This window comes from Malaclemys terrapin, chromosome 1 (genome assembly GCF_027887155.1).
Source record: "Malaclemys terrapin pileata isolate rMalTer1 chromosome 1, rMalTer1.hap1, whole genome shotgun sequence".
Lineage (NCBI taxonomy): Eukaryota > Metazoa > Chordata > Testudines > Emydidae > Malaclemys > Malaclemys terrapin.
Window position 1 is genome coordinate 143,808,164 of NC_071505.1, and position 27,812 is coordinate 143,835,975.

At 42.0% G+C, this 27,812-nt stretch overlaps 1 protein-coding gene across 1 annotated transcript; it reads left to right on the forward strand.

Moving 5' to 3' along the window:
- The first annotated feature begins 819 nt into the window (after window positions 1-819).
- LOC128844519 (protein MIX23) lies at window positions 820-27,324 on the forward strand. Its single transcript, XM_054042316.1, has 5 exons — window positions 820-903; window positions 5,771-5,896; window positions 7,065-7,211; window positions 21,159-21,218; window positions 27,034-27,324. Exons 1-5 carry the CDS (start codon window positions 853-855, stop codon window positions 27,082-27,084), a joined length of 435 nt encoding a protein of 144 aa, XP_053898291.1. The 5' UTR covers window positions 820-852; the 3' UTR covers window positions 27,085-27,324.
- Window positions 27,325-27,812: the final 488 nt, after the last annotated feature.

Sequence of the window (27,812 nt, forward strand, 5' to 3'; positions counted from 1 at the left end):
GAGGTTTCTGTGCTGAGTTGCACGCAAATGCATGTTGCAGCATATCTCTTGCAAAGATGCAGGGCCACAAGAGGAGTAGCCATCTGCATAAACGTGTGTTTGAAGGATCAGGACTGTAGACTGGACCCACTAAAACATCAGACAGGTTTCTAAACGTTTATTTATATTAGTTTATACAAACTATTAAGAGATGTGTGAAGAGCTGTGGGGGAGATGTTTGAATTCCCCCCCCCCAACCCCTCCCCCATTTTTGTTACAATACACCCTCAATTCTTGTATGGATCAGTATGGACACATGGAACAAAGTACTACTCAAAGGCTGTGTGAAGCATAGGCGCTGAATCTGTGGGTGCTCAGGGGCTTAAGCACCCATGGTGGCGTGTTTTTTTGTGAGTGAGTTAAAAAGGCGCCACTTTTGGGGAATGTGCTATGGGGGAGCGGCCGCAAGGGTGCCCACCCCGGGACTTTTTGCTTAAGTTTCCCATGGGTGCCACTGCTCTTGCAGCTCCCCTGGCAAGGCAACGGGGAGTAATGTGGCCACCAGCACTTTTAAGCACCAGGGTTCGCTCCTAAAAAGGCTGAATGACACCCGCAGCCCCCCGGAGCCTACTTCTCATGAGCGCCCCCTGACCCCCGTCACTGATACTGACGCAGCGGAGCTAAATGCCCAGGCCGGCAGCAGCCTAACTCGCACCTTTGCTCCTCCCAAGTCACGTCCCTACTCGCGCCCCCCCCCCCCCCCCCGGCGCGCTCTGCAAAGGCCGGCCTCGGGCGCTGCTAGCCAATCCCGTCAGACGCTCCACGCGTCACCCCCGCTGATTGGCCGGCGTCGGGGTTCCCGACCTCTCCAATATGGCGGCGCCCAGCGAAGTCCGCACCTGCGAGGACTTTGCCGAGTTCCAGGTACGAGCAGGGTCCGCTGGGGCCCCCTCCGTGGCCGGACGCTGCGCCTGTTGTCAGCCGGGCTCCGGGGCTGGCGGGAGGTGACGGGAGCGGGTTGGAGTAGCTGGCTGTGCTCACGCGGAGCCGGGGAACAAATGGCCTTTTCCCCGCCCCGCACCAGTCTCCGTCCGCGCGAGGCTGAGGGAGCGGCGGGACCCTCCCAGGACCCTGACTGACAGTGGGGCGCGAGCTTCTGCTGCCCCGCGCAGAGGAGGGGAAACATGGCAGGCGGACGCCCCTTTCCCCCCCCCCCGGGGAGTGTGGGGGACAAGGTCCCTCCTCCTATGCAGCCAGGCAGGAGCAAGGGGTATTTCCCGAAGTTGGGGTGAGGTGGGGAGGCAAGTGTCCAGTGGGGTTCGGGGCCTTCTGCTTGTGGGGGAGGACTTGGGGGTGGTGAAAATTGCAGCGACTGGTCGGGAGTGGAGATGGGGAAGATTTTAAAGAAAGGAGTCTGAGGCACGAGGTGGGTGCTTGGGCCATTGTCTTCACCTAACTCTTCTAGTTTAGATGCAATGTATACCAGCAAAAAGGTCGTTTTGCTACTACAGTTTATACCAGTCTCCTGTGCAAAATAAGTGATGCTGGCCAAAGCACTTTTTTGCCAGTATAAATGTATCTGTCTCAAGGGTTTTGCGGGTCTAGAAATGTTACAAACCCTGCCTCTTCACCACCTAACCAACTTTAATGTCCCAGGAAAACTCTTAAGTGTAGACCACTTGGGAGATGGTATCTGAGCTTTGGGCAGCCCCCAGAAGATATGGAACTGTGTACTGTCTGATGTATCCACAGTAGTTGTAGCCTTGTCAGTCCCAGGATATTACAATGACAAGGTGGGTGAGGTAATATCTTTTATTGGACCAACTTGTGTTGGTGAGAGAGACAAACTTCTGAGCCACACAGAGCTCTGAGACCTGAAGATATTGGATATTAGAAAAGATATTACCTCAGCCACCTTGTCTCTCTAAGGCCATGTCTACACTACCGTGATAAGTCGACCTAAGTTATGCAACTCCCGCTATTTGAATAATGTAGCTGGAGTTGATGTACCTTAGGTCGACTTACTGCTGTGTCTACAGCTTGCTGGGTAGATGGGAGATGCTCTCCCATTAACTTAATTTCCACTTCTTGTTCCTGTGGAATACTGGAGTTGATGAGAGAGCTATCTGTGGTTGATTTAGCGGGTCTTCACTAGACCCTCTAAATCGACCCCTGGTTCATCAATCGCAGCAGCGTGGGGGTAAGGGTAGACACTTCCTATCTGCCTCATGGTTCATTTAACTTCTGTGCAATTGACCCAAAAGGTCAAGACTCCTTCATAGATTCATAGACTTTAAGGTCAGAAGGGACCATTATGATCATCTAGTCTGACACAACGCAGGCCACAGAATCTCACCCACCCACTCCTGTAACAAACCCCTAACCTCTGTCTGAGTTATTGAAATCCTCAAATTGTGGTTTAAAGGCCTCAAGGTGCAGAGAATCCTCCAGCAAGTGACGTGTGCCCCATGCTGCAGAGGAAGGCGAAAAACCTCCAGGCCCTCTGCCAATCTGCCCTGGAGGAACATTCCGTCCTGACCCCAAATATAGCGATCAGTTAAACCCTGAGCATGTGGGCAAGACTCATCAGCCAGCACCAGGAAAGAATCCTATGTAGTAACTCAGATCCCACCCAATCTAACATCCCATCACAGACCATCAGGCCTATTTACCTGCTAATAATCAAAGATCAATTAATTGCCAAAATTAGGCTTTCCCATCATACCATTCCCTCCATAAACGTATCAAGCTTAGTCTTGAAACCAGATATGTCTTTTGTCCCCACTGTTCCCCGTGGAAGGCTGTTCCAGAACTTCACTCCTCTAATGATTAGAAACCTTCGTCTAATTTCAAGTCTAAATTTCCTAATGTCCAGTTTATATCCATTTGTTCTTGTGTCCACGTTGGTACTGAAGTTAAATAATTCCTCTCCTTCCCTGATATTTATCCCTCTGATATATTTATAAAGAGCAATCATATCTCCCCTCAGCCTTCTTTAGCTTAGGCTAAACAAGCCAAGCTCTTTGAGTCTTCTTTCATAAGACAGGTTTTCCATTCCTCGGATCATTCTAGTAGCCCTTCTCAGTACCTGTTCCAGTTTGAATTCATCCTTCTTAAACATGGGAGACCAGAACTGCACACAATATTCCAGATAAGGTCTCACCAGTGCCTTGTATAATGGTACTAACACCTCCTTATCTTTACTGGAAATACCTCGCTTGATGCATCCCAAGACCGCATTAGCTTTTTTCATGGCCATATCACATTGGCGGCTCATAGTCACCGTGTGATCAACCAATACTCTGAGGTCCTTCTCCTCCTCTGTGACTTCCAACTGATGTGTCCCCAATTTATAACCAAAATTCTTGTTACTAATCCCTAAATGCATGACCTTGCACTTTTCACTATTAAATTTCATCCTGTTACTATTACTCCAGTTTACAAGGTCATCCAGATCTTTCTGTATGATATCCCGGTCCTTCTCTGTATTAGCAATACCTCCCAGCTTTGTGTCATCCGCAAACTTTATTAGCAGATTCCCACTTTTTGTGCCAAAGTCAGTAATAAAAAGATTAAATAAGATTGGTCCCAAAACCGATCCCTGAGGAACTCCACTAGTAACCTCCTTCCAGTCGGACACTTCACCTTTCAGTATGACCTGTTGTAGTCTCCCCTTTAACCCGTTCCTTATTCACCTTTCAATTTTCATATTGATCCCCATCTTTTCCAATTTAGCTAATAATTCCCCATGTGGAACCATATCAAATGCCTTACTGAAATCGAGTACACTGCATTTCCTTTGTCTAAAAAATCTATTATCTTCTCAAAGAAGGAGATCAGGTTGGTTTGGCACGATCTACCTTTTGTAAAACCATGTTGTATTTTGTCCCAATTACCATTGACCTCAATGTCCTTAACTACTTTCTCCTTCAAAATTTTTTCCAAGACCTTGCATACTACAGATGTCAAACTAACAGGCCTATAGTTACTTGGATCACTTTTTTTCCTTTCTTAAAAATAGGAACTATGTTAGCAATCCTCCAGTCGTATGGTACAACCCTCAAGCTTACTGACTAATTAAAAATTCTTGCTAATGGGCTTGCAATTTCATGTGCCAGTTCCTTCTTCCCTAGTTCGTCTGATGCTTGCTGTCAGTGCACAGATAGTTGTTTATCCGGCTTTATATTTTTATATCCCATGTGCTTGCTAGGCAATATGTCCTTAAAGTCTGGTTTGCCATTCATATTCACACACCTGGAACTAGATTTTTGTATGCAAACTCTCCGTAGTTTTAAGCAAAATAGTCATAATTCCCCTTCCCAGTCTCTTTCACTTGTTATAATTGGATATTTGAGATGTTAAATGTAACCCAATTTTTAGATTTCAGGTGTAGGCAGGTATGATAGAATTGCACTAATACAATAGTATTACAATAAAAAAGGAAAGAATTAAGGCAACTGTATGTTTGATATTGCTGAAGTACATAGATATTTGTCTTGAAGAAACAGTAGGCTCGCATGTGTTCTCAGAGTATTTCGTAGTGGAAGAACTTTTTCTCTAGACTACAACATATTTATCTCTCTTTCAAATTATGCTATTGTGCTGCCTCTATTCTCAAAATGCTCTGTATATTTTCCAGAAAAAGAACAAACAGCAAACATTTCCAGCAAATATATCTAATATGATTGTCCATTGGCAGTGCTTTCTTCTTTGGTTGAAGTTATAAGAGTGTTTTGTTTTATTTAACTAGAGAAAACAAATGAATAGATTCTTCACTGCCTCACTTACCTGATCTGTTGCATGTGCAACCATGTAAAGGTGTATCCTAAGTTAAAAGAATCACTGTTAAAAATATTAGCAGCACATCACAGTACTTCCATGTTAGATTTCATGTGTTTTTTTTACATTTAGAATAATTAATATAAAATACAAAATATGACTGACTTATGCTAGAAAAAGTCCAGGGGCTACATTCTGCATGATTCTGTGGCTATAGAATTTGCAGTTTTTCTAAGATGCTACAGAATTCAGTGGGGTTTTTTGTTTTTTTGCTGTGGGATTTGACATTCTGCTGCACTTAGATGCCCCAAATTGTGTTTACTTATTTGCATTACCATAGTGTTTAGGAGCCCCAGTCATGGACTAGGACCCCATTTTGCTAGGACAGTGCAAATACAGAACAAGATGGCCCCTTCCCCAAAGAGCTTTCTTTGCCTCTGGTCTGACTTTTTTTTAGCTGTCTCTTGCTCTTCAGCTTTCCTCAAAAGGGGGAGTTAATTGGATTACAGCATGTGCTCCCTACGCTGTCCTATGGAGCTAGGCAGCAGGGCTTTGAAAGTCATAGATGGGTATCCAGCTTGCAGCCAATGAGTAGGAAAACCAGAAGTGTTGGCCAGCCACCCTGAGCTGCCTCAGGGACAGCATAATAGCTGATTCCGGAAAGATGAGGTGCTGCTGAAACCAGCTACAAGCACCTCCCTGGCGCACACATTGTGGGGGGTGGGGGGGGACGTGGGTCTTATGCAAGATACCTGCAGAGCAGGGGAGTGGAGCTGGGCAGCCTAGAGAACAAAGTGAAAATACTCCAAGGATGTAGAATATCTTTGCCTGTGGCCCATAAATCCTCAAAAAATTCAGTAACGACTGTTTCATGGATGACACCTTTTTGTTTTTTTTTTGCTATGTTCTCCAGGCAACACAGCTATTAAAATTTAAAAATTGCTTAATTGTACAGTTCCTCTAATTTCCCTGTTGTTCAGGTATAAGCAAGGATTTTTATTTTTACATACAGGAATTGCTCAGGGTGATGCGGACAATTGATGACAGAATAGTCCATGAATTAAATACTACACTTCCAACAGCTTCCTTTGCAGGGAAAGTCGATGCCCACCAAACCTGTAAAGAGCTCTACCAGTCTGTAAGTGTACCTATTTCATTATAGCCTTTTTCAACCAATTCCTGATTAAATGTAGTGTCCAGAAACACAAGATCACCCATTCCCCAGCTTGTTACAAATTGCTGGCACAGAAGATACTCCAATATGCATTCACGACTGGCCTACTTGACTTTTTATATAGCCAGTCCCCACACACATAATGGCTGCTTTACGACAAATACCCATATGCAGAGGTTTTTTTTGCTCCACTGTAGCATTCCTGCAGGATATACTACTGACCTTAGTATGTGTTAGACAGCTCATCTATTACTCTATCTAAATAGCAGGGCTAACACATTTCTGCAGTACTTTCAAAGCAGTCTACTTCTATAAAGTTAAGGTCTTCACCTTTTTCTCTGTCTGATACTATTTGTTAAATTCAGTTACTTGGTATTCTGAACAACATTGCTTGCCAGGATATAGATTAAAGAGTCAAAACTGATTCTTATGGGATCACAGACAATTGATTCTAAAGATTATAACAGCAGCCACCGGATCTGAAACCTTTCTATCATAGAAACTCCTCCCTGGAGCAGTTGAGCCTAGCCTATATGGTGGTAGGATGCAGGTGGGAATCAGGCTTAGCACAAAGTAAAGGCTTGTGTACATGTACAAGCAGCACCACTGTAGCACTTTAGTGAAGACTCTACTATGCCGATGGAAGCAATTGGAATCGCTTTAGTATCTTTCTTGTCTTTCCCTGCTAATGTTGTGCTCTTCTAGCACCTGCTCCATAGGTTGCAGTGTACCCTGCAGTGTGAACCCCTGATAGCATGGCGCCAGCCTAGAAAGACCAATATAGTTATACTATTGCAATTCAATTTCCCCACCTACCTTAGAATTGGAAATAAGATGTTGTATGCAGCTCAGCTGCCAGTTTGTGGGGAGTGGGATCCACTTCTGAGAGAAGGAAGGGTTATTCTCTCCTTGTAGGGTATGGAAATGGGGACCTGTCCCATAGGCAGAAATATAGGAGAGCAGTTGTGGCAAGACTGCTCTATTAACAAGGAGAGTTATTATTGTAGCTGTACTGTGAGACTCAACACAACCTGTTTTTTAACTTGTTTTTGTAATTTAGAGTTTTTTTCTTCCCATGGGCCATTGAACTAGTTAATCTGACTTTTTTTTTTTTTTCTTCTTCTCCAATTAGCTGAGGGAGGCTCATGCCAGCAGAGAGAAAATAATCAAAAGCTGTATTGCTCAGACTTCCAATGTAGTAAAAACTCTCCGAGAAGAGAGGGAGAAGGCCCAGGATGACGTAGCATTATTAAAGCAGCTCAGGCAAGAGCAGACAAAGGTGAGTGGTGGCACTTCCTGGAATTCATTCAGGGAGAAGGGGAGGGTTGGTGGTTCAGCTAACTGATTATTTCCATTGTGAAGATCTGTCATCCTGTACTGAATTCTAGCTCATACAACTCCAAGTTTGGCTACTTGTTGGTGAGAGGATTCCCTTCAGTCCACAAGACAGAACCGTCCACACTTTTAATCTATAATCTGTTGTGACAACAGGTAAAATAAACACAATTCAGTCACCAAATCATAGACTATGATCTTAACCAAATAACAGCCATTAACTGGCAGTGAATGTCCCTCACTTAAAAAAGGAAAGAGAAGCAAACCTTTGTTAAAGATGTCCTGACAGGGCCTCATAACTAGGGCCCTACCAAATTCATGGTCCATTTTGGTCAATTTCACAGGATTTTAAAAATCATAAATTTCATGATCTCAGCTATTTAAATCTGAAATGTCACGGTGTTGTAATTGTAGGGATCCTGACCCAAAAAGGAGTTCGGGAGCAGGGGGGTGCCACAAGGTTATTGTGTGTGGGGTTGCGGTACTGCTACCCTTACTTCTGTGCTGCTGCTGGCGGTGGCTCGGCCTTCAGAGCTAGGCTCCCAGCCAGCAGCCGCTGCTCTCCAGCTGCCCAGCTCTGAAGGCAGCACTATCGCCAGCAGCAGCACAGAAGTAACAGTGGTATGGTATTGCCACCCTTACTTCTGTGCTGCTGCTGGCAGGGCGCTGCCTTCAGAGTTGGGCACTAGCAAATATGGCAATACACAATTTAGTTAACATTTCAGAACCTCAACTCTGTTCCCTTGATCTCTGCCACAAGGGGTGCTTCAGAGAGGTGCCCCTACCAACCCCTCACTCAGTTTAATGAGAACTCAAACTATTGTTCCTAGTGAGGTCTGCCAACCTACGCTTAGTCAATGGCGATGCAAAAATACAGTGAGGATGGAAGTGTATGAACAGGAGTGCTGATACTGGGGTTTGTGTGAGGTGCTGAGAAACTGGCAGTTTTCATTAGGCTGGGTAAAGTTAATGTTATGTTCTTATTGCTATCACCCAAAGGGCAGAGTTAAGGTTGTGTGTGGTATGGAAAGTATTACTATAACTGTACAATTCCTTCTTTTCTAATGTACTCCAAACAAAATAACACTTCCTGAATTTTGGAGGTGTCAGTTTGAAGGGTCTGGGGCTCTGCCAGGCAATTGTAACTCCCCATTAACCAAGTTTTTATTAATGTTCCTTGTTTTGTGAGGAGGTAGGGTAGTGGTGGGGGCATTATGGGAAGGCTTTGGGGTCACATGTCACCACCCCTCAGGTACCAGCTGTGCCTTCCTTCAGGCACCTCATACAACCAGTAGTACTGGAGGGGCCACAGAGAGAGACGGTTGTAGCTGATCAACTGTGAGGAACACATACACCAACTTGGAGGTAGCATGGGAAGGGAAGGGGACCTCCTGAGTCCCTACTCCATTTCAGAGACTAGCATGGAGGGAACAGGTTTTGCATACGTTTCTACAGCATTTGTGGCTTGCAGAGCAGTGAAGTGCCCTATTGAACTCAATGGGTGTTCTCTTCCTAACTTGACCCATCTCAGTGCTATGTACCTGTGCCCTGCACGAGAGCCTACGTTTCTCAATTCCCTACTCCCTTTTCAGCACAGTGTGCTTGTGGCATGCACTGAGTGTACCTATTAGTTCCTGATGCAGGCTGGATCTGTTGTTCCTATTGGTGCCCGGCAGTGGTTCACTGAGCCTTGTTTGGCCCATAACTGATTGTTCTTAGCCAGGACTCTTACATTGACCTCTCTGGTGTCCTTGTCAACATGACAGCAAATTCCTCCTGTATCAGCCATACTGGGTTTCATATCCCAGCACAGTACTGCCACAGCCTGCCAAACTATTCTAGGGCAGGACTTGGGCTGATGTGTAGATAGTGCTAGAGATACACTTCTGTGGTGTTGCACTTCCTCAAAATTCATACACCACTCACACTTCCAAAAGAAGTCCCGTTGTGGCCCCAGACAGCAAGAAGGGAAGTGCTAATTGTCACCGCTCACGAATCTTCTGAGGAGAGGGTTTGAATTCATGGTCCTTGGGTTAAAGGGTGTGAGCTTCTGTTTCCCAAGCAACCAAATGTTACTCAGTGTGTCACTGACAAAGGTGTTCCCTAGTAAACAATAGCTTGAAGAGGGGTTAATTGTCTGTAAACCTTTGCCTCTCTAAGGCAGATACTCTGTTTCCAAAAGATGCTTGCCAGAACCTGGTGTACCCACCTGGAAAACGAGAATGAGAATATAACTTTTTTTGAAATACTAGTTATCGTTGAATAGTTGATCCGAGGAACTGTCCAGTGATGTGTCTTAATGAGGATCACAGCCATAACGTTTTCCCTGGCTGTGTGGGGGGGAAAAAAACAAAGTTATAGGAATTTATAAATGTTAAAAGCAGCTTTTTAGGGGTATGCATATGTCAGAAATACTTTGACCAAATCATTCCAAATTTTCACCACAAAAGTCTATTCTAGGACCCAGTGGGGCCAGTTTGAACCAATCTGAATTTTGAAATACTGCTTGTACATAAAATTTTGCTGCAGCCTTTCTCCCTCCCTTTTAGGAAGCTCCCGTATGAATGCTGTTTTGTTGGTTGGACCTGCCATGCATCGTACTCTTTAGAAAAGAATGAAATTTGAATATGTTCTGAATTATTAGGTTTTGAAGCTGGCTCTTGGCGCAGCACACTAAGGGTATGTCAACACAGCAAAAAAGCCATAAAAACGAAAAAGCCCCGTATTATTGCGTGTCAGATCCTGATGTGGGCTCACACTATGGGGCTAAAAATAGCATCATATATGTTCGGGCTCAGGCTGGAGGCTGGGTTCCGAGACGCTACCCCCTCAGCGGGATTCACAGCCTGGGTTCCAACCTGAGCCCAAATGTATATGCTGCTATTTTTAGCCCTGCAATGCAAGCCCTGCATGCTCGAGTCAGTTGATCCAGTCTCCAAGACTTGCTGATGTGGGTTTGTTTTTTTCCCCCCCCCCACTATGTAGGCGTACCATAAATGAGCTAAGGGGTAGTCCACATATATAGGCTTTTTTTTTTTTTTTTTTTTTTTTAAAGGCCAGGAGGGACCCTTGTGGTCACATAAGCTGGCTTCCTGCATAACACAGGGCAGAGAACTTCCTTGAACTAAGTCCTGCTTCGAGTCTAATAGCTGTGGTTGAACTAGATCATGTCAGTTTGAATCCAATCTTGATTTAAAATACTTCGAGTAATGTAGAATCCACAACAGCCCTTGTTAAGTTGTTCCAATGCTTACTTATCCTAAAAATGTGTGCCTTATTTCAAATCTGAATTTATCTAGCTTCAATTTCAAACCACTGGATCTTTGTCTGCTAGATTGAAGAGCCCTCTTGTCAAATTTATGTTCACCATGTAGCTACTTGTAGATTGATCAAGTTATTCCTTAACTTTATCTATGATAAACTTAATAGATTGAGCTCCTTGAGACATGTTTTTCAATCCTTAGATCATTCTCCTGCCTCTTTTCTCAATCGTCTCCAAGTTTTTAAAATCTTTCTTGAAGTGTGGACACACTACATTATCTCTATTGTTTTGCATCGATGCAACTGCTATTGGAATAATCTCCCTACTCCTTCTCAAGATTCCTCTGTTTTATACATCCAAGGATTACTTTAGCCCTCTTAGCCACAGTGGCAAATTGGAGCTCATGTTCTTCTGGCTATCCACCATGACCTCCAAATCCTTCTCAGAGTCCCTGTTTCCCACGATAAGAGTTCTCCATCCTGTAAGTATTGCCAGCATTCATTGTTCCTAGATATGACTTCACATTTGGACCTACTGAAACACATTTTGTTTGACTGTGCCCAGATTACTAAATGGTGCTGATTGCTCTATATTTGTGACCTGTGGTCCTATTTACCATTGCCCCAGTTTTTGTGTCCTCTGCACACTATCATAAACATTTTGTTTTCTTCCTGGTCATTTGCTAAAAATGTTAAAAGTTTAGGACCAATAACCAGTCCCTGCAGGACCCCACTCAAAATATATATGCATGAATCTGTTTACAGTTACATTTTGAGACCTATCAATTATTCAGGTTTTAATCCATTTAATGTATACTGTGTTGATTTTGTATCTTTCTAGTTTCTTAATCAAACTGTCTTGTAGCACCAAGTCAAATGCCTTAGTCTGTTACATCAACACCATTATCTTTATCATCCATACCTGTAATCTTATAAAAAAAAACAAATCAAGTTAGATTAATAATATCTTTTCCATAAACCCATGTTGATTGGCATTAATTATAAATTGAGTCCCATGTCAGACATCCCATTATTTTGCCTGGGCTCGATGTCAACTTGACAGGATTAAAATTACCCAGGTCATCCAAGTACTCTTAAAATATTAACACACAAGCTTTCTTCCAATCTTATGGAACTTCCCCAATGTTTCAAGAATTTTCAATAATTAGTAGTCCAAAGAACTCATTGGGTAGCTCTTGTAAGACTCTTGGATGCACTTTCTCCAAACTTGTTGACTTTAAACAAGTCTAGCTTTAGTAGTTGCTGTTTAACATTATCCTTGGGTAGTTTTTGATATCTCATGGCAATGAGGTCCACAGTTAATGATATATTATTTAAAGATTTTTTCCTTTTATAGTGGTTGCCTTTGTTTCACCGAATGTCTGGTTATTATTATGGTGGAGTTGTAGTGAAGCCATAATTAAGGTTGTGTGAGAGAATTGTGTTTAACCAGAAAAAAGAACGGTAAATGTTTTACTCCTGGGAGGTGGAGAGGAGTGTAGGAGAGTCTCTTCCAGTTTCTTTGCAGTTAGAATTTGTAGGGAAATAAGCATCTCAAAATATTTTGGGAATAAAAACGGATGGGTTTGAAGTTGGGTCCCTGATTTTTCACTATTTCTCAAACACTTTTGCAAAGAGTATATACGGAGACTGTACACCGTACTTCCAGTGTTGATTACTGTACATCTGTGGGGTACACAAATATCACTTTCCTATATTTTTCATTTTGGAATTTCTATGAAAAGATTTTAATCAATAGCTGATTTGAGTGTCATCAATTTTGAAAACACTGTAACTATAATGACCTTCTTTGCTAGGTAGCACTTTGTTCAAAAGAGCAAATTTGCCGGATTACAATGGTTGTATTTAATATTGATGCTTTTCCATAGGCAAATGCTTAGTATAGCAGCTATGCTCACTATTGCAAAAATGTAAGGCACTGTTTGCTTCTTATTTATCTCCAGTTTACATAGTTTTTGAGTAACATAAGGGAATTCAGAGAGAAAAAACTTCATTTAAAGTTAATGTTCTGTTTTACTTGAGTAGCATTTCCTCAAATTTTGAAAAGCTAGTATATACACAGGGTCTACAATCATGCTGTTGCTACCTACAACAATCTTTTACTTACTATTATCCTCCTTCCACATTAACACGCAAGGCTTGATAAACTGCCGTGCAGCCTTAACTCCAGCATATCATCAGAGTTTAAGGCCAGAAGGAACCACCAGATCATCTAGTCTGATTGCCTGTATATCACAGTCCACTAAACATCATCCAGCAACCTCCATATTAAGCCCAACAACCAGAATAGATGAAAGTGTAGTACAAGCCTCAGAAGACTAAACTATTTTGTGCCACAGGCAGAGAACATGAAGGACCAAGGTGCACCAATGCCCAAGGCATTAGGCATGAGGAATTAGGCATGAGGCAGGCTCTGTCCCCTGAGGCATAAATGTAGCTGCCTGCCTGCCTATGTTCCTTCATTGCAACAGAGCAGTCTCATCTGCCAGTTCTTTCAGTATTCAGGGATGAAAATTATCCACCCTCCCAATTTGAGCAAATTAAGATCTAAATCTTCCGCCTGTCATGTGGTAATCTTTGCCTCTCTACACATTTTCATCAGCCATCCTGCCTTCGTGTGTGTTCTGTACTTTCACCTTTATTCAATATTGAGGCAAAGTATTCATTTAATTTTAGGGCCATACTGAGATTCTTTTTTCTCTACCCCATCCACACTGCATAGTGGCCCTTCCTCATCCTTCCTTTTCTCTTTTTATTATAGAACTACAAACTAGAGTTGTAAAAGTTTTTAACTGTATTAACCAGTTAACCAATAAGCACCAGTCTTACTGGTTTCGGTTAACAATTAAACTCCACTGCTGCATGGGGCAGCGGAGCCCCACGTAAAATGTGGGGGTGCTGCAGCACCCCCCGCACCTGTAGTTCCCTGCGTATGTGAAATCCTTAATGATTAACCATTTAACTGGTAGTAACTGTGTAACCTATTAAAATTATATTTTTAAACCCTGTTTACATTCCTACTACAAACCTCTTACTATTAATTTCCTTTGCAAGAAGAAACCTCTGAAACCTTCCTTTGCAAGGTCTAGCTCAGCTTGATTTTAACAATTCTAAATTTATTCCTACATTTTTCTGACCTCCAAGACATATAGTTGTCTTTGATCGCTCCCATTTTCCTTTCCCTGTATGTTCTGTGTTTGTTCCTAATATTCTTTATGAGGTGGTATTTGAAGTTAGGTGTGGAGCTCTTTCCTACAAGTGTATTCCCTTGTATGGGTTTGTAAATTCCCAGATAGTTTTTGCACCTTTGACTTAAAGAAATTCCAGAAGAGAAGAATGAGGGGGGATTTGATAGCAGCCTTCAACTACCTGAAGGGGGGTTCCAAAGAGGATGGAGCTCGGCTGTTCTCAGTGGTGGCAGATGACAGAACAAGGAGCAATGGTCTCAAGTTGCAGTGGGGGAGGTCCAGGTTGGATATCAGGAAAAACTATTTCACTAGGAGGGTGGTGAAACACTGGAATGCGTTACCTAGGGAGGTGGTGGAGTCTCCTTCCTTGGAGGTTTTTAAGGCCCGGCTTGACAAAGCCCTGGCTGGGATGATTTAGCTGGGAATTGGTCCTGCTTTGAGCAGGGGGTTGGACTAGATGACCTCTTGAGGTCCCTTCCAACTCTGATATTCTATGATTCTATGATTCAAGTGTTCTGAGTGCTAGTCCGTGAGCACTTTGGTCCCACTGACTTCTTGAATTAATTCCCTTTATTACTCAGTCTGCCCTTTTGAAACCAAAAATCCTAGTTACCAACCTTGTTTAGACTATCCTTCCACTGAATTTAAACTGAAGAAATTTGTGATCACTCAATCCAAGGTTATTGCCAATGACCAGCTCTTATGTAATGTCCTCACTACTTAACAAAACCAAGACTAAAATTGAATCCCCTCTTGTTGGTTCAGTGACTATTTAGTGAAGAAATCTGTCATCTATGATGTCCAGATATACAGGTATAACTGGGCTGTATCATTATGAATAGCATTTATTCTCCAATATAAGGACACGTGTTAAAATATAACTCCTTTTGAGGTGCGTCCCTTGGAATTTTCTTTCAACTTAATGTGTCCTGTGGTCTATATGGTTGGTGATTTAGTGCACGGCCAGCTAGTGCACTGTAGATTTACAGCCTGGCTTGCTGTAAACTAAATCGCATAGACAATTCCTGTTTCATAAATAAGGCCACTCAGTAGTTTTTCAAGCTTTGCATGTCTACAGTATGGTGTAGATGGAGGATAGTAATAGATTGTTATAGGCACTCAAACTGTAAGCACAAACCTGGAGACTCTTTATTGATAAAGATTACAGATGTACCTCATATTGAATAAAATGTTTAACTGTCTTAACTGTAGCTCCTTGAGATGATTGCCTGTATGAATTCATACTTCAGAAAATTCCCTCAATTTTCTAGCTAGCATTGTCATTTGTGGCTGTACATTTATACTCACAGCCTTATGTTTGAGGCCAACGGTGTCTCAGGGAATGAAAGCGCAAATTTGTCACTCATTTCCTTCTGAAAAATACAATGCACAGCCTGAATAGTCTCTTAAAAACTCTGTGGCCTTGCCTAGCTTAGAATTTAAAATAGGGCTGTCAAGCGATTAAAAAAAATTAATCGCGTGATTAATCGCAGTAGCAAGATATTTACGTGCCAGATGCACTAAAGATTCATATGCCCCTTCATGTTTCGACCACCATTCCAGAGGACGTGGTTCCATGCTAATGACGCTCATTAAAATTAATTAAATTAGTTATAAGTCTCCCCAACGAATCCAGTATGTCTCCTCTGTTTTACCTGCATTCTGCCATATATTTCATGTTATAGTAGTCCTGGATGATGACCCACCATGTGGTTCGTTTTAAGAACACTTTCACTTCAGATTTGACAAAACACAACCAATGTGAGATTTCTAAAGATAGCTTCAGCACTCGACCCAAGGTTTAAGAATCTGAAGTGCCTTCCAAAATCAGATTGGGATGGGGTGTGGGAGCATGGTTTCAGAAGTCTTAAAAGAGCAACACTCCGATGCAGAAACTACAGAATCCAAACCACCAAAAAAGAAAATCACCCTTCTGCTGGTGGCAAATGACTCAGATGATGAAAATGAACATGCGTTGGTCGGGATTGCTCTGGATCGTTATCAAGCAGAACCTATCATCAGCATGGACGCATGTCTTCTGGAATGGTCGCGAAAGCATGAAGGGGCATATGCATGTTTAGCATATCTGGCACGTAAATACCTTGAAATGCCGGCTATAAAAGTGCCATGCAAATGCCTGTTTTCACTTTCAGGTGACATTGTAAATAAGAAGTGGGCAGCATTATCTCCTGTAAATGTAAACAAACTTGTTTGTCTTAGGACTGAGTGGACTTGTAGGCTCTAAAGTTTTACATAGTTTTGTTTTTGAGTGCAGTTATGTAACAAAAAAATCTACATATTGCACTACCGTACTTGTATGCCATTTGTGCCTTAGAAAATCTCTACCTTTAAATCCTTAGACTCAAGCAAGAGATCTGATTTTTAAAATTGCAGAGTGGCATCTCCCACTGACATGCTTAGCGCTTTTAAAAATCAGGTCTCTTGGTATCTAAATAAAGATGTAAAGCCCAGCTTCAGAGACCCATTTCTGAAAATGTTGACCAGTAGCTACATCATCAGCTTGAAGTGTTTGAGATACAAAGCCGTATGGCTGACCCCACACAACATTTTTTTCATAATGTTAACAGGTTTTTATACTGCCATGCTAATCTTTTATAGAGATCTGTGTTTTGAATTTCAGCCAGTCTATTCATTCACGTACGGGTTTTCCTCAAATCACATTCATTACCAAAAGAAACAAAGTCTGGATGTCGAGGACACTTAATTATTATCTAGCCAGGACAAATCTTTGCTCAAGCTGCCTAGAGTGCTTGTAGCATGTAGCTCAAATCTAGAGAATAAATGTTCACTGCCAAGATATTACTTTTCACTAGATATAAGGCAGCTTCAACTGGATGTCTTTTATGTGTGTCTTTGGAAGGCTACTTCTTGCAGCTGCATTTGACCATTTACACGGTATTACTCTTTGGTTTGGACTCCTGAAGCCAGTGTCCAATTCTGGAAATCAGTCCACTGATCTCTGTTATAGATAGAGCTGATAATACATATAGTTTCACCTCTTTATTCTAGAAGTTTTAGTAGCCTATAATTTTGTCAAACTTTTAGGTCTATGGGGCTGAAATATTTTTTCTCTGCCTCAGACTGAATTTTCTTTCAGAAAATTTCAGCAAAAATTACTCCCCTACTTCTACAGATAAGGTTAGGGGAAAATAGAGAGCTTTGCTAATAATTTTTTCGAACCATTTCCTTGAAGAGCTAGAGTGCCCCCTATAATTTAAGACAGCGACTCAAAATTTAGCAGGAAGTCCCAGTGCTGGGGTCAGAGAAGTGTCTTTTGCTGTCCCCATGAAAATAAAACCTGGTCGTGCCAAGTCATAAGCTTTTAGAAATCCAAGTTTGTGCATGCCATTAACTGTGCTGAGCTTGTTGACTGAGTGAAGCAAGGCCCCATGCTCATTTCAGTGGCAGTTTTCTTTGTAACACTAAGTTTTGAACACTGCCTTTGATCACTGGGGTAGAGCATGTGTTCTAGTACCAACTCTGAGTGGTATTAATTGTGTATTCTTTGACCCTTTTTATTGAGTAAGGCATCATACCTCTGTCCTGTGAGGGAGTCTTATCTCCTGTTTCACAAGGGAAGCAACTGAGTTGTTGCCCAAGCTCACTTCTGGCAGAGCTGGGGGTAAAACAGCATCTCTAATCGCGCAGACCCAAGACACATTAATTTAGTCACACTGCCTTTCAGAGTAAGTGTCCCAAATCTCTGCTGTCTAACTGCTAGAACAAACTCCCTTTCAGAGCCAGGTATCCTGATCCCCAAGATTCCATTGTGTAGAAAACAGATGTATAAGCCAGTGGCAAAGTGTTTTCCTCGGCCTCTTGTGGCTGGTCTACTATATTTAATGCTATTAGTGTCACTCCTTTAGCTCGAGTGGTCGTCTTATGTACCTATAGGAACTGGGTTCAGACCCTGCTGATGCTATGTGGAGGAGTCAGTATGGTGCCACACACTAGAAAAAAGAAAATCCTTCTAAACAATCTAGAAATTACACAGAATTAAAGAATATTACTGTTGGAGTGCTTGATCTTGCAAAGTTAGGAAACACCAGAATTAACATGGCCTGTGCAACTTTAATTTGCTCCTGGGTGGTGAAAACCTATTTTAAAGAATTAGAATTTGAGATTTAAATTTACTGGAATCTATTAGAGATAAGGTGGGTGCACTAATATTTTTTATTGGATCAACTTCTGTTGATGACAGAGGCAAGCTTTTGAGCTACACCGAACTGCTCTTCTTCAGTGATGGTATGTGTGACTTGGGGTGCCCGGGGCTGAGAGTCACCTTGTTACATTACTCCATCCAGTGAGGAGATGCTGGTGCTTAACTCTGTGTCTCCTCCCTGAGAACACTACCCTATTAGCCATCTAAACAATCTCCTCAGGGCAATGCTAGCCTTCATTGCTTTGCAGGCTAACAATAGGTGCATCTCAGTTCCTGAGCGCCTTTGAAGCATACCCCTGTGATATCCAGCCCCTGTCTCTGGCTACTTACAGGAATACCAGGTTTGCTATCCTCAAGGGACAGTGTACAGATCTGTCAAGGCTGATTCCTCATTCTGGCACTTCAAGTGCAGAAGGTGGGGGCCCTCAAGGACTCTAAAAATGAATACTTGCCATTCCAGGCATTATTGTATTGTATTAAACTTCCAAGGTTACAGCTCTTCTATGACCTTGGATTGGTAGATGCTGCTGTGATGGGTTGGATCACAGAAAACCCCTTGGGAACTGCCAACTGATGTGCTGAGACTACCTCTGACCCTGTTTTCCCTGTCAGCTTGGGACTTCCGAACCTTGCCTGGTTTGAGCCAGACAGGCTTGCCTGCTGTGCAAACAGTCTGAATTTTATGTCCCACAAATTGTAGGCTTAACTGAAAACCGCTTAAGAAGTGTTCCTGTCTCCAAAACCCAGATGCCTAGTGCCCAAAGGGGTACAAACCCCAAATAAATCCATGACCACCTCCATAAAGCTTATACAGGGTAAACTCATAAGTTGTTTGCCCTCTATAACACTGATAGAGAGATGCACAGCTGTTTTTCCCCCCTGCCCCTAGATATTAATACTTTGGGTTAATTAATAAGTAAAAAGTGATTTTATTAAATACAGAAAGTAGGATTGAAGTGGTTCCAAGTACTAAGTGAATTACCAAGCAAAATAAAATAAAACAAAACACGCAAGTCTAAACCTAATACAGTAATAAAACTGAATACAGATAAAATCTCACCCTCAGCGATGTTTCAATAAGCTTCTATCACAGTCTGGACACCTTCCTAATCTGCACAGTCCTTTCCCCGGTACACCCATTGTTATGGCTCAGGTGCTAGCTAGGGGATTTCTCATGACTACAGCTGCCTTTGTTCTGTTCCACCCCCTTGTATATCTTTTGCATGAGGCGGGAATCTTTTGTCCCTCTCTGGGTTCCCACCCCCTCCTTCTAAATGGAAAAGCACCAGGTTAAAGATGGATTCTAGTTCAGGTGACATGTCACTGTAAGACTTCAAGCTCTCATTCCTCCCAGCCTGACTTACAGGAAGGCCACAAGCAAACAGCCATCCACAGTCAATTGTCCTGGTTGATGGGAGCCATCAAGATTCCAAACCACCATTAGTGGCCTACACTTTGCAGAACTACAATAGGACCTCAGAGTTATATTTCATATTTCTAGTTTCAGATACAAGAGTGATACTTTTATACAAATAGGATGACCGCACTCAGAGCATAATGATACCTTACAAGAGAGCTTTTGCATAAAGCATATTCCAGTACATTATATTCACACTCCTTAGCATACTTTCATAAAATCATATAGAGTGCAATGTCACAGCTGCCACCACCCACGTGCAAAACCCCTTTGAGAACCCAGGAAGGCGCACTTGGGAATTCCTTCCTGTGGAGTACCCTCAAGCCCTTTCACCCCCCCTCCCCTCCAGGGAAGAGCTGAGAAAGAAAAAAAAGGAAATCAGCTGTTGCCACCAGCTAATTAAACAACGTGCACCAACCTCTTAAGACACACAGATCCAATTCTGCTCTTAAAAAGAGGTAAATTTTATTAATTAAAAAAAATGAAAATACATCGATGCTAGATTTAAAAAACAAACAACTACAAGGATTAAGCATCAAGAATAGCTCCCTTGAGGTCCAGCTTAAAAGTTACAAGCAAAACAAAAGCATGTGGGGTTAGCACAGAGGAGTCCACAAGCCATAAAGAAATAAAAGGGATAAACCTAATTGCATCTTCCTAGACATTTCCTGATCTACTTACATATCTGGGGTTTTAGATGAGTATGGGATGATTTTTCATACCTGGTCTAAGCTTCTCATAGCATAACTGCTCCCTGTCTGCCTCTTCCGGAGAACAACGACAGACAAAAGGGGAGTCTTGTTTCCCCCGATTTTAAAAAGTTCTAGACTTCCGATTGGCTCTTTTGGCCAGGTGCCCATTCACTTCCTTTTACCTTTGCGTAGCAGTGAGACTTTTTAACCCTTTACAGGTAGAGCAATTAGAGAACAACTACGGGCTGGCTGGGTGTTCATAAAAGGGAGATACTCTCCCCCCTTCATTTATCACAATACCAGTTTGTTTGAGTCACATCACAGCACTGAGATATTTATTGTGAAAACAATCAAATTTATTGTGAAGGGTTAAGAGATAATGGAAAGAGGAAGGTTATGTATAAAAAAAATCTGTACACACTTTCTAGCGACTAAACTTAAACAGCTTAACCATCTGCCTAAAAGCCATCTTATCTTGCCTAAATATCCTTTGCAGTGCTTCCAACCAGGGCAGATTGCGATCCCATTTTCATGAATGTAATCAGACTGGCCAGTTACTTCCTCAGGTACAGGATGAAGAGCTGGCTTTTTGCCTTCTCTTTGAATCCCTGAAAATTCATGTTTTGTCCCCAGAGTCGGGATGACCCCCAGAATATTCCTTAGTGTGGACTTTGTATGAAAACAGGGCTTCCGTTGTGTTGGCTTACAGTGCTTACTGTACACTTGTACTGAGAGGCAGACGCTTGAATATGCATCCTTTGTCTGGCAGAAACCTGTTTGTCAACCTTACCTTGATTCAGACATTTTTAGGAACATACTGAAAATGTCTGTGGGTGTGTGTACGTACACACACAGTATTTATACATACATCTCATACTGATACTAATGACCAGCATGACCCCAGCTTTTATTGAAGATCTCACATGACATTTTTTATAGATAGATACTATGAAAGCAGTGTGCTAGTGTACTGACTTTGTCCGGAGTTACTGTTACAGAACAGTGAACCCTTTGCCAGTTGCCATTGAGGGGTTTTTAGGGTCACATTGTGTGACTTGCCAAGACTGTGGGGGCCTGTTCTTAATATCTGACTCTGAATGGTGTCTGTCTTCTCTCACACTTCTTGCAGTTGAAGCTGATGCAGTCTGAGTTGAATGTGGAAGAAGTAGTAAACGACAGAAGCTGGAAGGTACAGAACAGTCATTGTTTTATTAAGAATGTGATGTTATCTGTTTAAACCGATGTGTGACCATAATGCATTGGAGAGTTATGGAGGCGTGAATAGGGGATGAGGGGAGAAATAAGGTAGGCAGTTCTAGGGAACTGGCTCCAAGTCCACACTTTCACACCCCTCCTCCCCCGCAGTCATTAATTTACAGATAAAGAACCCTTCAACTAAACTGCGAAGGCTGAAAGGTGTGCATGAGAGAGATGGGCTTTGAAGTACTTCACCTGCAGGTTACCTATTCTAATCTGATTCGGGTTTGTAGTGACTAAAAGTTGTTTCCCTATGCTTGGTGGTTTCTGTGAAGTGAGTTGGTGTACCTCAGTGTAGCTCGTGGGGGATAAGTATCTGTTTCACAAACACCATCACATTTGGCATTATTTGGCCTTCTTGTGAGCCATCTCCGCTGGAGATACCTAGGACTGAGTGGGCCAGGAAGATTGAACTCCCTCCTACTTCTGGAAGGAGCTTCTGCGTGTCAGGATAGAGGCACCCTGGTGCATTGAGGCACTGTGTAGGAGGGAAGTTCTGCTGCCATTACAATACCAGTTTTGTGGGAAATAGTCCTTCAATTTCTGGGGTTGTTAATCTAGCACCAAGATTGTTGTAAAGCCAAGTGCTAGAACTTCTGGGCATCTCACTCCTAAGATCCTTTTCTAGTTTCAAATAGGGTAGAAAGCTTTCTTTGTCAAGTAATCCAGCCTCATGCCTCATTCCAGTATTCCCTAAACAAAGGGGATTGATTCTTGAGACAACTAATACCGATATCAGGCCAGGCTGCATTATGCTGTCTGCTCTGGTACTCTGAGTCAAGGGCCATGCATCCTGTCTAAGTAAGCTCTGACCAGTAAGAGTTGTATCTCATTTTTAAATTCTGAAACTCCCAAGAGGTAAAAAAGAGGGATGCACAGCACAAGATACATAAAAAAGATATGGATTTGCTCTTGTTTGGTGCAGATGAGAGTAGGTGATAAGAAACCAGAACTCTGGGATTTTATCCCCACTGCTGTGAATGTCTTGCTGTATGACTGAGTAAATCTAATTTCCTTCTGCTTTAGTCTCTCTGGGACATCAAAGTACTGTAGTCTTGTAAAATGCTTTGAACCCATTGATTAAATTAGAGACTGTTCATCTATTATGCAGTTGTGCAGCATAACAATTTGCTGCCTAATTGCCCAGTTTTGTAAGTGACTGTTAAATTGTGTACCAGAATAGAAACTGTCATTTAAAAAAAAAAAAAGTATGTAGCCCTTATGGCAGAAAAGTAAACTTCAGAATGCAAATTAACACTAACCAGTACAATAGATGGTTGCAAAATAGGGTTTGTTTGTTTCTTTAAAAGTTAAATTGTTTTCACTTCAGAATATTTTTCAGAAATGTTTCATGGTTTTTGTCCAAAAAACATTACCAAAACGGTCACTGAATTTTTGTTTCCTCCAAATTAGGCTCGTGGTAAATAAGCCATTCTGATAACTTTTTTTTTTATTGACTTTAATTTTTTGTTTTTAAGTTGCATTTGACAAACTTCATTCAAATAGTTTTACCCAATACACTGATCTGTGCCTCAGTTTGCTGACAGCCTGAAATAGTATCTCTGAGGGAGGTATGAATTGCTCCCATTCGTATCAATGGGAAGCTAACTCTGAAATAAAATAGAACTCTGAAACCAATAGTAGGCACAGCATTTTCACAGAAGTGTGATTATTTTTAATTGAGTGAAAGCTGCTGTTCGGACTAATTACACTGCTCTACAGCCAAAATGCTTCTGAAATAAATATAGTCAAACTTTACTAATTCTGGGTCACTGAGAACGAAAATGATGCTTAAAATTGTTGATTGGCTCTAGTTTTCAGGATATGCTATTGGGTTAGTATATATGACCCTTGACTTGGGAATGGCGGAGGATAAGCAAGTTATAAAGGGAAGTGATCTCAATTTAAACCAGAAATGACTAAAATACATCTTTGACTGGATCTATGAATAAATCTATGACTGGGTTTGGACAGTACTTGCTTTTTAGGCAAAACAATGAATGATGCAATCTGAAGCTGGTATTGTGTCATACATGATATGAATTGCATCATGTTATTCCTAGAAGTCATGGATGATGCAATCATAATGAAGCTTACATCACTCTGCTGAACAAATTGCCCTATATCAGCTCTAGAAATCATAGTGTCATGCTCTCTTATTTGTCAGTGTTTGATTTTGCAAAGGGACACATTTCTGTTTAGCCAAAGTGAGCAGAGAAGCCTCGTACTTGTGTGAACAGTGCAGATAACTTCTGCTATGTTCGTGGAGAAGTGACTTTTGCATCACAAAAGCTCATTATAGCCACTATGGTTAAGAAAGCCTATTACCTTTATTTTGGCTGCAAAATTGGAGATCAGGACAAGAGGTGGGCCCCACACATATGCTGCAACACTTGTGCAACAAATCTTCGCCAGTGGTTGAACAGGAAAAGGAAATCTATGCCTTTTGCAGGGCCAATGATTTGGAAAGAGCCAACAGATCATACCAGCAATCGTTACTTCTGCATGGTGCCTCCAGTTGGGAAAGGTGTGTCAAAGAAGAAAAAGTGAACTGTGCATTATCCAAACATTCCATCAGCTATACGCCCAGTACCCCACGGACAAGGACTGCTGGTTCCTGATGCACCAGAATCATTCTCACTTGAGTCAGACGAGGAAGAGGATGAAACTTCTGGTCCTGAACCATCAGTGTCACAGGACCCACATTTTCTCCCTCCTCCTCCTCTGAACCACACCTCATAACACAAGGTGAACTGAATGACCTTGTCAGGGATTTGGAACTACCCAAGAGTAAGGCAGAGCTGTTGGGCTCCAGACTACAGCAGTGGAATCTCCTGGCAGGTGATGTTAGGGTTTCCATGTTCCATGACCGTCAAAAGGATCTTGTCCCATTCTTCTTCATGGAAGGTGATCTTGTAGCCTGCAACAACATCGATGGTGTGATGGCAGCCCTTAAAATCATTCACGATCCAGATGAGTGGAGACTGTTCATTGATTCATCGAAGACGAGTCTTAAAGCTGTTTTACTGCATAATGGCAATGTTTTGCCATCAATTCCAGTTGGTCATGCAGTCTATATGAAGGAAACCTATGACAACATGAAACAACTTTTGAGGTGCATAAACTATGACCAACATCAGTGGCAGCTTTGTGGCGATTTGAAGGTTATTGCTCTCTTGCTTGGTCTGCAGACTGGATACACAAAGTACTGCTGTTTTCTCTGCGAATGGGATAGTCGTGCAAGAGATTCCCACTACATCAAGAAAGATTGGCCACTCCGACAGTCATTGGAGCCTGGGAGGAAAAGTATTCAGCATCCACCACTTTTTGAATCAAGGAAGATTTTGTTACCACCCATACACATCAAGCTGGGTCTGATGAAGAACTTTGTCAAGGCCATTGACAAAACACAAGCAGCTTTCAAGTACCTCTGTGGAAAATTTCCAAGGTTAAGTGAAGCTAAGATAAAGGAAGGTGTCTTTGTTGGTCCTCAGATTCGTGAACTTCTTCAAGATGATGCATTTGACCATGCACTGCGTGGCAAGGAAAAGACGGCATGGAAAGCCTTTCAGTTAGTGGCAATAAATTTTCTTGGAAACAACAAGGCAGACAACTACAGGTTATTGGTGGAAAACCTCCACGAGGCATACAAAAGCCTTGGTTGCAACATGTCACGAAAGATACATTTTTTGCACTCTCATCTAGATTTTTTATCCACCGAACTGCGGAGCAGTGAGCAACGAGCATGGCGAGTGATCTCACCAGGACATTGCAACAATGGAGAAATGCTATCAGGGCAAATGGAGCCCATGAATGCTTGCAGACTATTGCTGGACAGTGACAAGAGATGCTCCATTTAATGAATTCAAGAGACAAGCCAAGGAGCGCCGAGTAGACACTGAATAGGACTAAACTATGTACATAATAGTTTTTTGCCTTTTGTTTCATAATAAATTTTATTTATATAACCCTTTTGCTGATTTTTAAAGTGTTACATAAACAGGACAGGTGAAATATTATCATGTAAAGCAACCATAAACACATGAAAAGACCTAGGTTTACAATTTATGATTAAAACTCTACTATCTACACAATATACATAGACATAAAATGTAAAAACTTAAATATTTTAGAAACAGTAGCCAATCAGTTGTTTTAATTGTCATATTTGAATTCAGCACATCAAAATACATAATAAATAGCACATTTTATCTCTGAAGCAGACGACTTCTCAAAAATTGTAGACCGGTGTTATCTTGACCTCAATCACCTCAAATTGGCAGTTACTAAGAAAAGTTATTATGTCTCCTTGGAACTTGGAAAGTTGGTGTGGCTTAGCAGAAAAAGAGTGCTGTTTTATGGGAGTGTTTACTAGTAGAGTTGAATTTGGTTTATACCACCCATCTAGCCATCAAGAGCTACATTCACAAAGAAATTTAGGTGCTTAAGTCCAAAATTTAGGTGCCACTGAAAACCCCTGCTAAGCTGCCACCTAACCCTGGAGTCACCTAAAAATCACTCAGAGCCTACATTTCTGCCGTTAGGTGCATCAGGGACTTGAAGTTTCTTCCTCTGGGCATGTACATGGCTGCCTCAGTCTTGGTGCCCAGGCGCCTATCTCATGCTGAAGCCCCAGCAGGATCCTCACACCAGGTGAAACTAGGCATTACCCTGCCTGTCTTGCCTGCATGGCCCAATCTGGTAGGTGTTCTCAGAGCACACTGAACTGCACACTAAATGGGAGGGGAGGAGAGCACTCACCTGAGAGGTGGGAGCTGCATGTTCAAATCTCTTATCAGGCAGAGCAGGTATTGAACAGATTCTAGGTGGTGCTCTTGCCATTTTTCAGGGCTTGTCTGCACACAAACTGGTAACGAAATAACTAAACCAGTTTTAAGTTGTCTCTTTAGTTATTTTGGTGCATAAGCATTATTTCTGATTGAGTGTTTTATTTCAAGCTAACTTAAAATTGATTTCTATAGTTGTTTATCCCAATGAGCTCCAATTGTTAATTTCTTGTATGAGTCCTTCAATTAGGAGAAATGAAGGTCATCGAGGTTACTAGTTTTATTTACCAGATTCTATCTAAGCATGTTGCTGAAGGTGAGTGCTGCAGGTGCTAGTATGTGCTGCTGAAGGGCAGACTGCTATGAAGTAGTCGAAATTATTTTTATCCAAAAACATTGAATTGATTGCAAACTGTATACAATAACTCTACAAAGCTTTTACAGACTGGTGTGACTCATAAATGTAGTTTGCTTTTCACCCTCCATTGTAATGCTCCCCCTCTGGTGTGCAACATGGCATCTGTTGAGCAGCACAGTGATACAACACAACAGATTAGCTCAGAAAGTAAAGAATAGTTGTATTCAGTTAAAACTACCAAAGTGAATTTAGACTGACTGAATGTAGTACGCCAGAGCTTTTCCTTTGTGAAACGTGCCACAGGTTAGTGACCACAAATGGTTAGGATCTTAATTTTGTCTCATGTAAAAGTGAGCACCTCTAGTACTATGCAGTCTCTTTGCACCAGGCTGCATGTGTTAGAATACTGACCTGCAGGGAAGGTGAATAGGCCAAGGATCTCCGAGAGTGGTAATGATCATTAATGCTGCAAGGTCAGTCGTCAGTCATAGTTTTGACATGTGCACTGTAGAAAGGGAGAATTGCCAGTTCTGGCTCCAGCTTCTGTTGTGTGGAGGATGTTTATTACAAGGAATGACTCCCTTTTTATTTTGGTCTCCTAGGTATTTAATGAGCGCTGCAGAATTCACTACAAGCCTCCAAAGAGCCAATGATGCAAGGATGCTTCCCCTGAAGTTGTTCTACAATCATGAGAGCAAAGCTGAAGAGACATGGGGCAAGCTGTGAGGGACCTTCCAGAACCAGGAGAACCCAGTCTCATTTTGTTTTCAGACTCACCTAGTTAAAATCTCACATTCAGCTGATTCTCCTAATTAAGAGAAACCAACTCCTATTTTGTACAAAATGTGAAAAATGAATACATTTTATAACGATTAAAAAAATTTCAGATAGAATGAGATACTACTTTCTTGAGTTCCTCAACCCACAGCAGCCCTAGAAGGGGAAGAAATAATAGAGAATTGCTCCCTCTGTTGTTGCACCAGGAAGGTCTTCCTGTATTACTGCTTTCACCTTTAGCATGGTGAAATGTGTTGTGTGTGACGTGACATGGTTTAAAAAAAAAAAAAATTATAATTGGAATGAGTTTAGTGCTTATGAAAGTAGGAGGCTTTGTCTTGAACCATTTGCCACAGGTGATAGTTCTGTAAGGTTATACACAGACACAGCTTTGCCAGTATACTTCAGTCCTGACCTGCAGACCCCCTATATACCATTCCTCGCCCCCCCAATCTGGTTCTATAATATCCTTTAATGTAGTTTCTTTTTGAGCAGACACTGCTAACTAGAATAAACTGCATGATGGCTTTGTGATGGGGACAGGAATGAGACACCCAAATCCTTTCTCAATTATGACATTTTAACAGTGATCACCGATAAAAGT

What these genes read in the sequence shown, in the direction of transcription:
- LOC128844519 (XM_054042316.1), top strand. Translation starts at nt 853, where the DNA reads ATGGCGGCGCCCAGCGAAGTCCGCACCTGCGAGGACTTTGCCGAGTTC. An exon ending in AGGACTTTGCCGAGTTCCAG is followed by an intron (nt 904 to 5,770) that starts GTACGAGCAGGG and finishes TTTTACATACAG; the next exon opens with GAATTGCTCAGGGTGATGCG. An exon ending in TCAGGCAAGAGCAGACAAAG is followed by an intron (nt 7,212 to 21,158) that starts GTGAGTGGTGGC and finishes CACTTCTTGCAG; the next exon opens with TTGAAGCTGATGCAGTCTGA.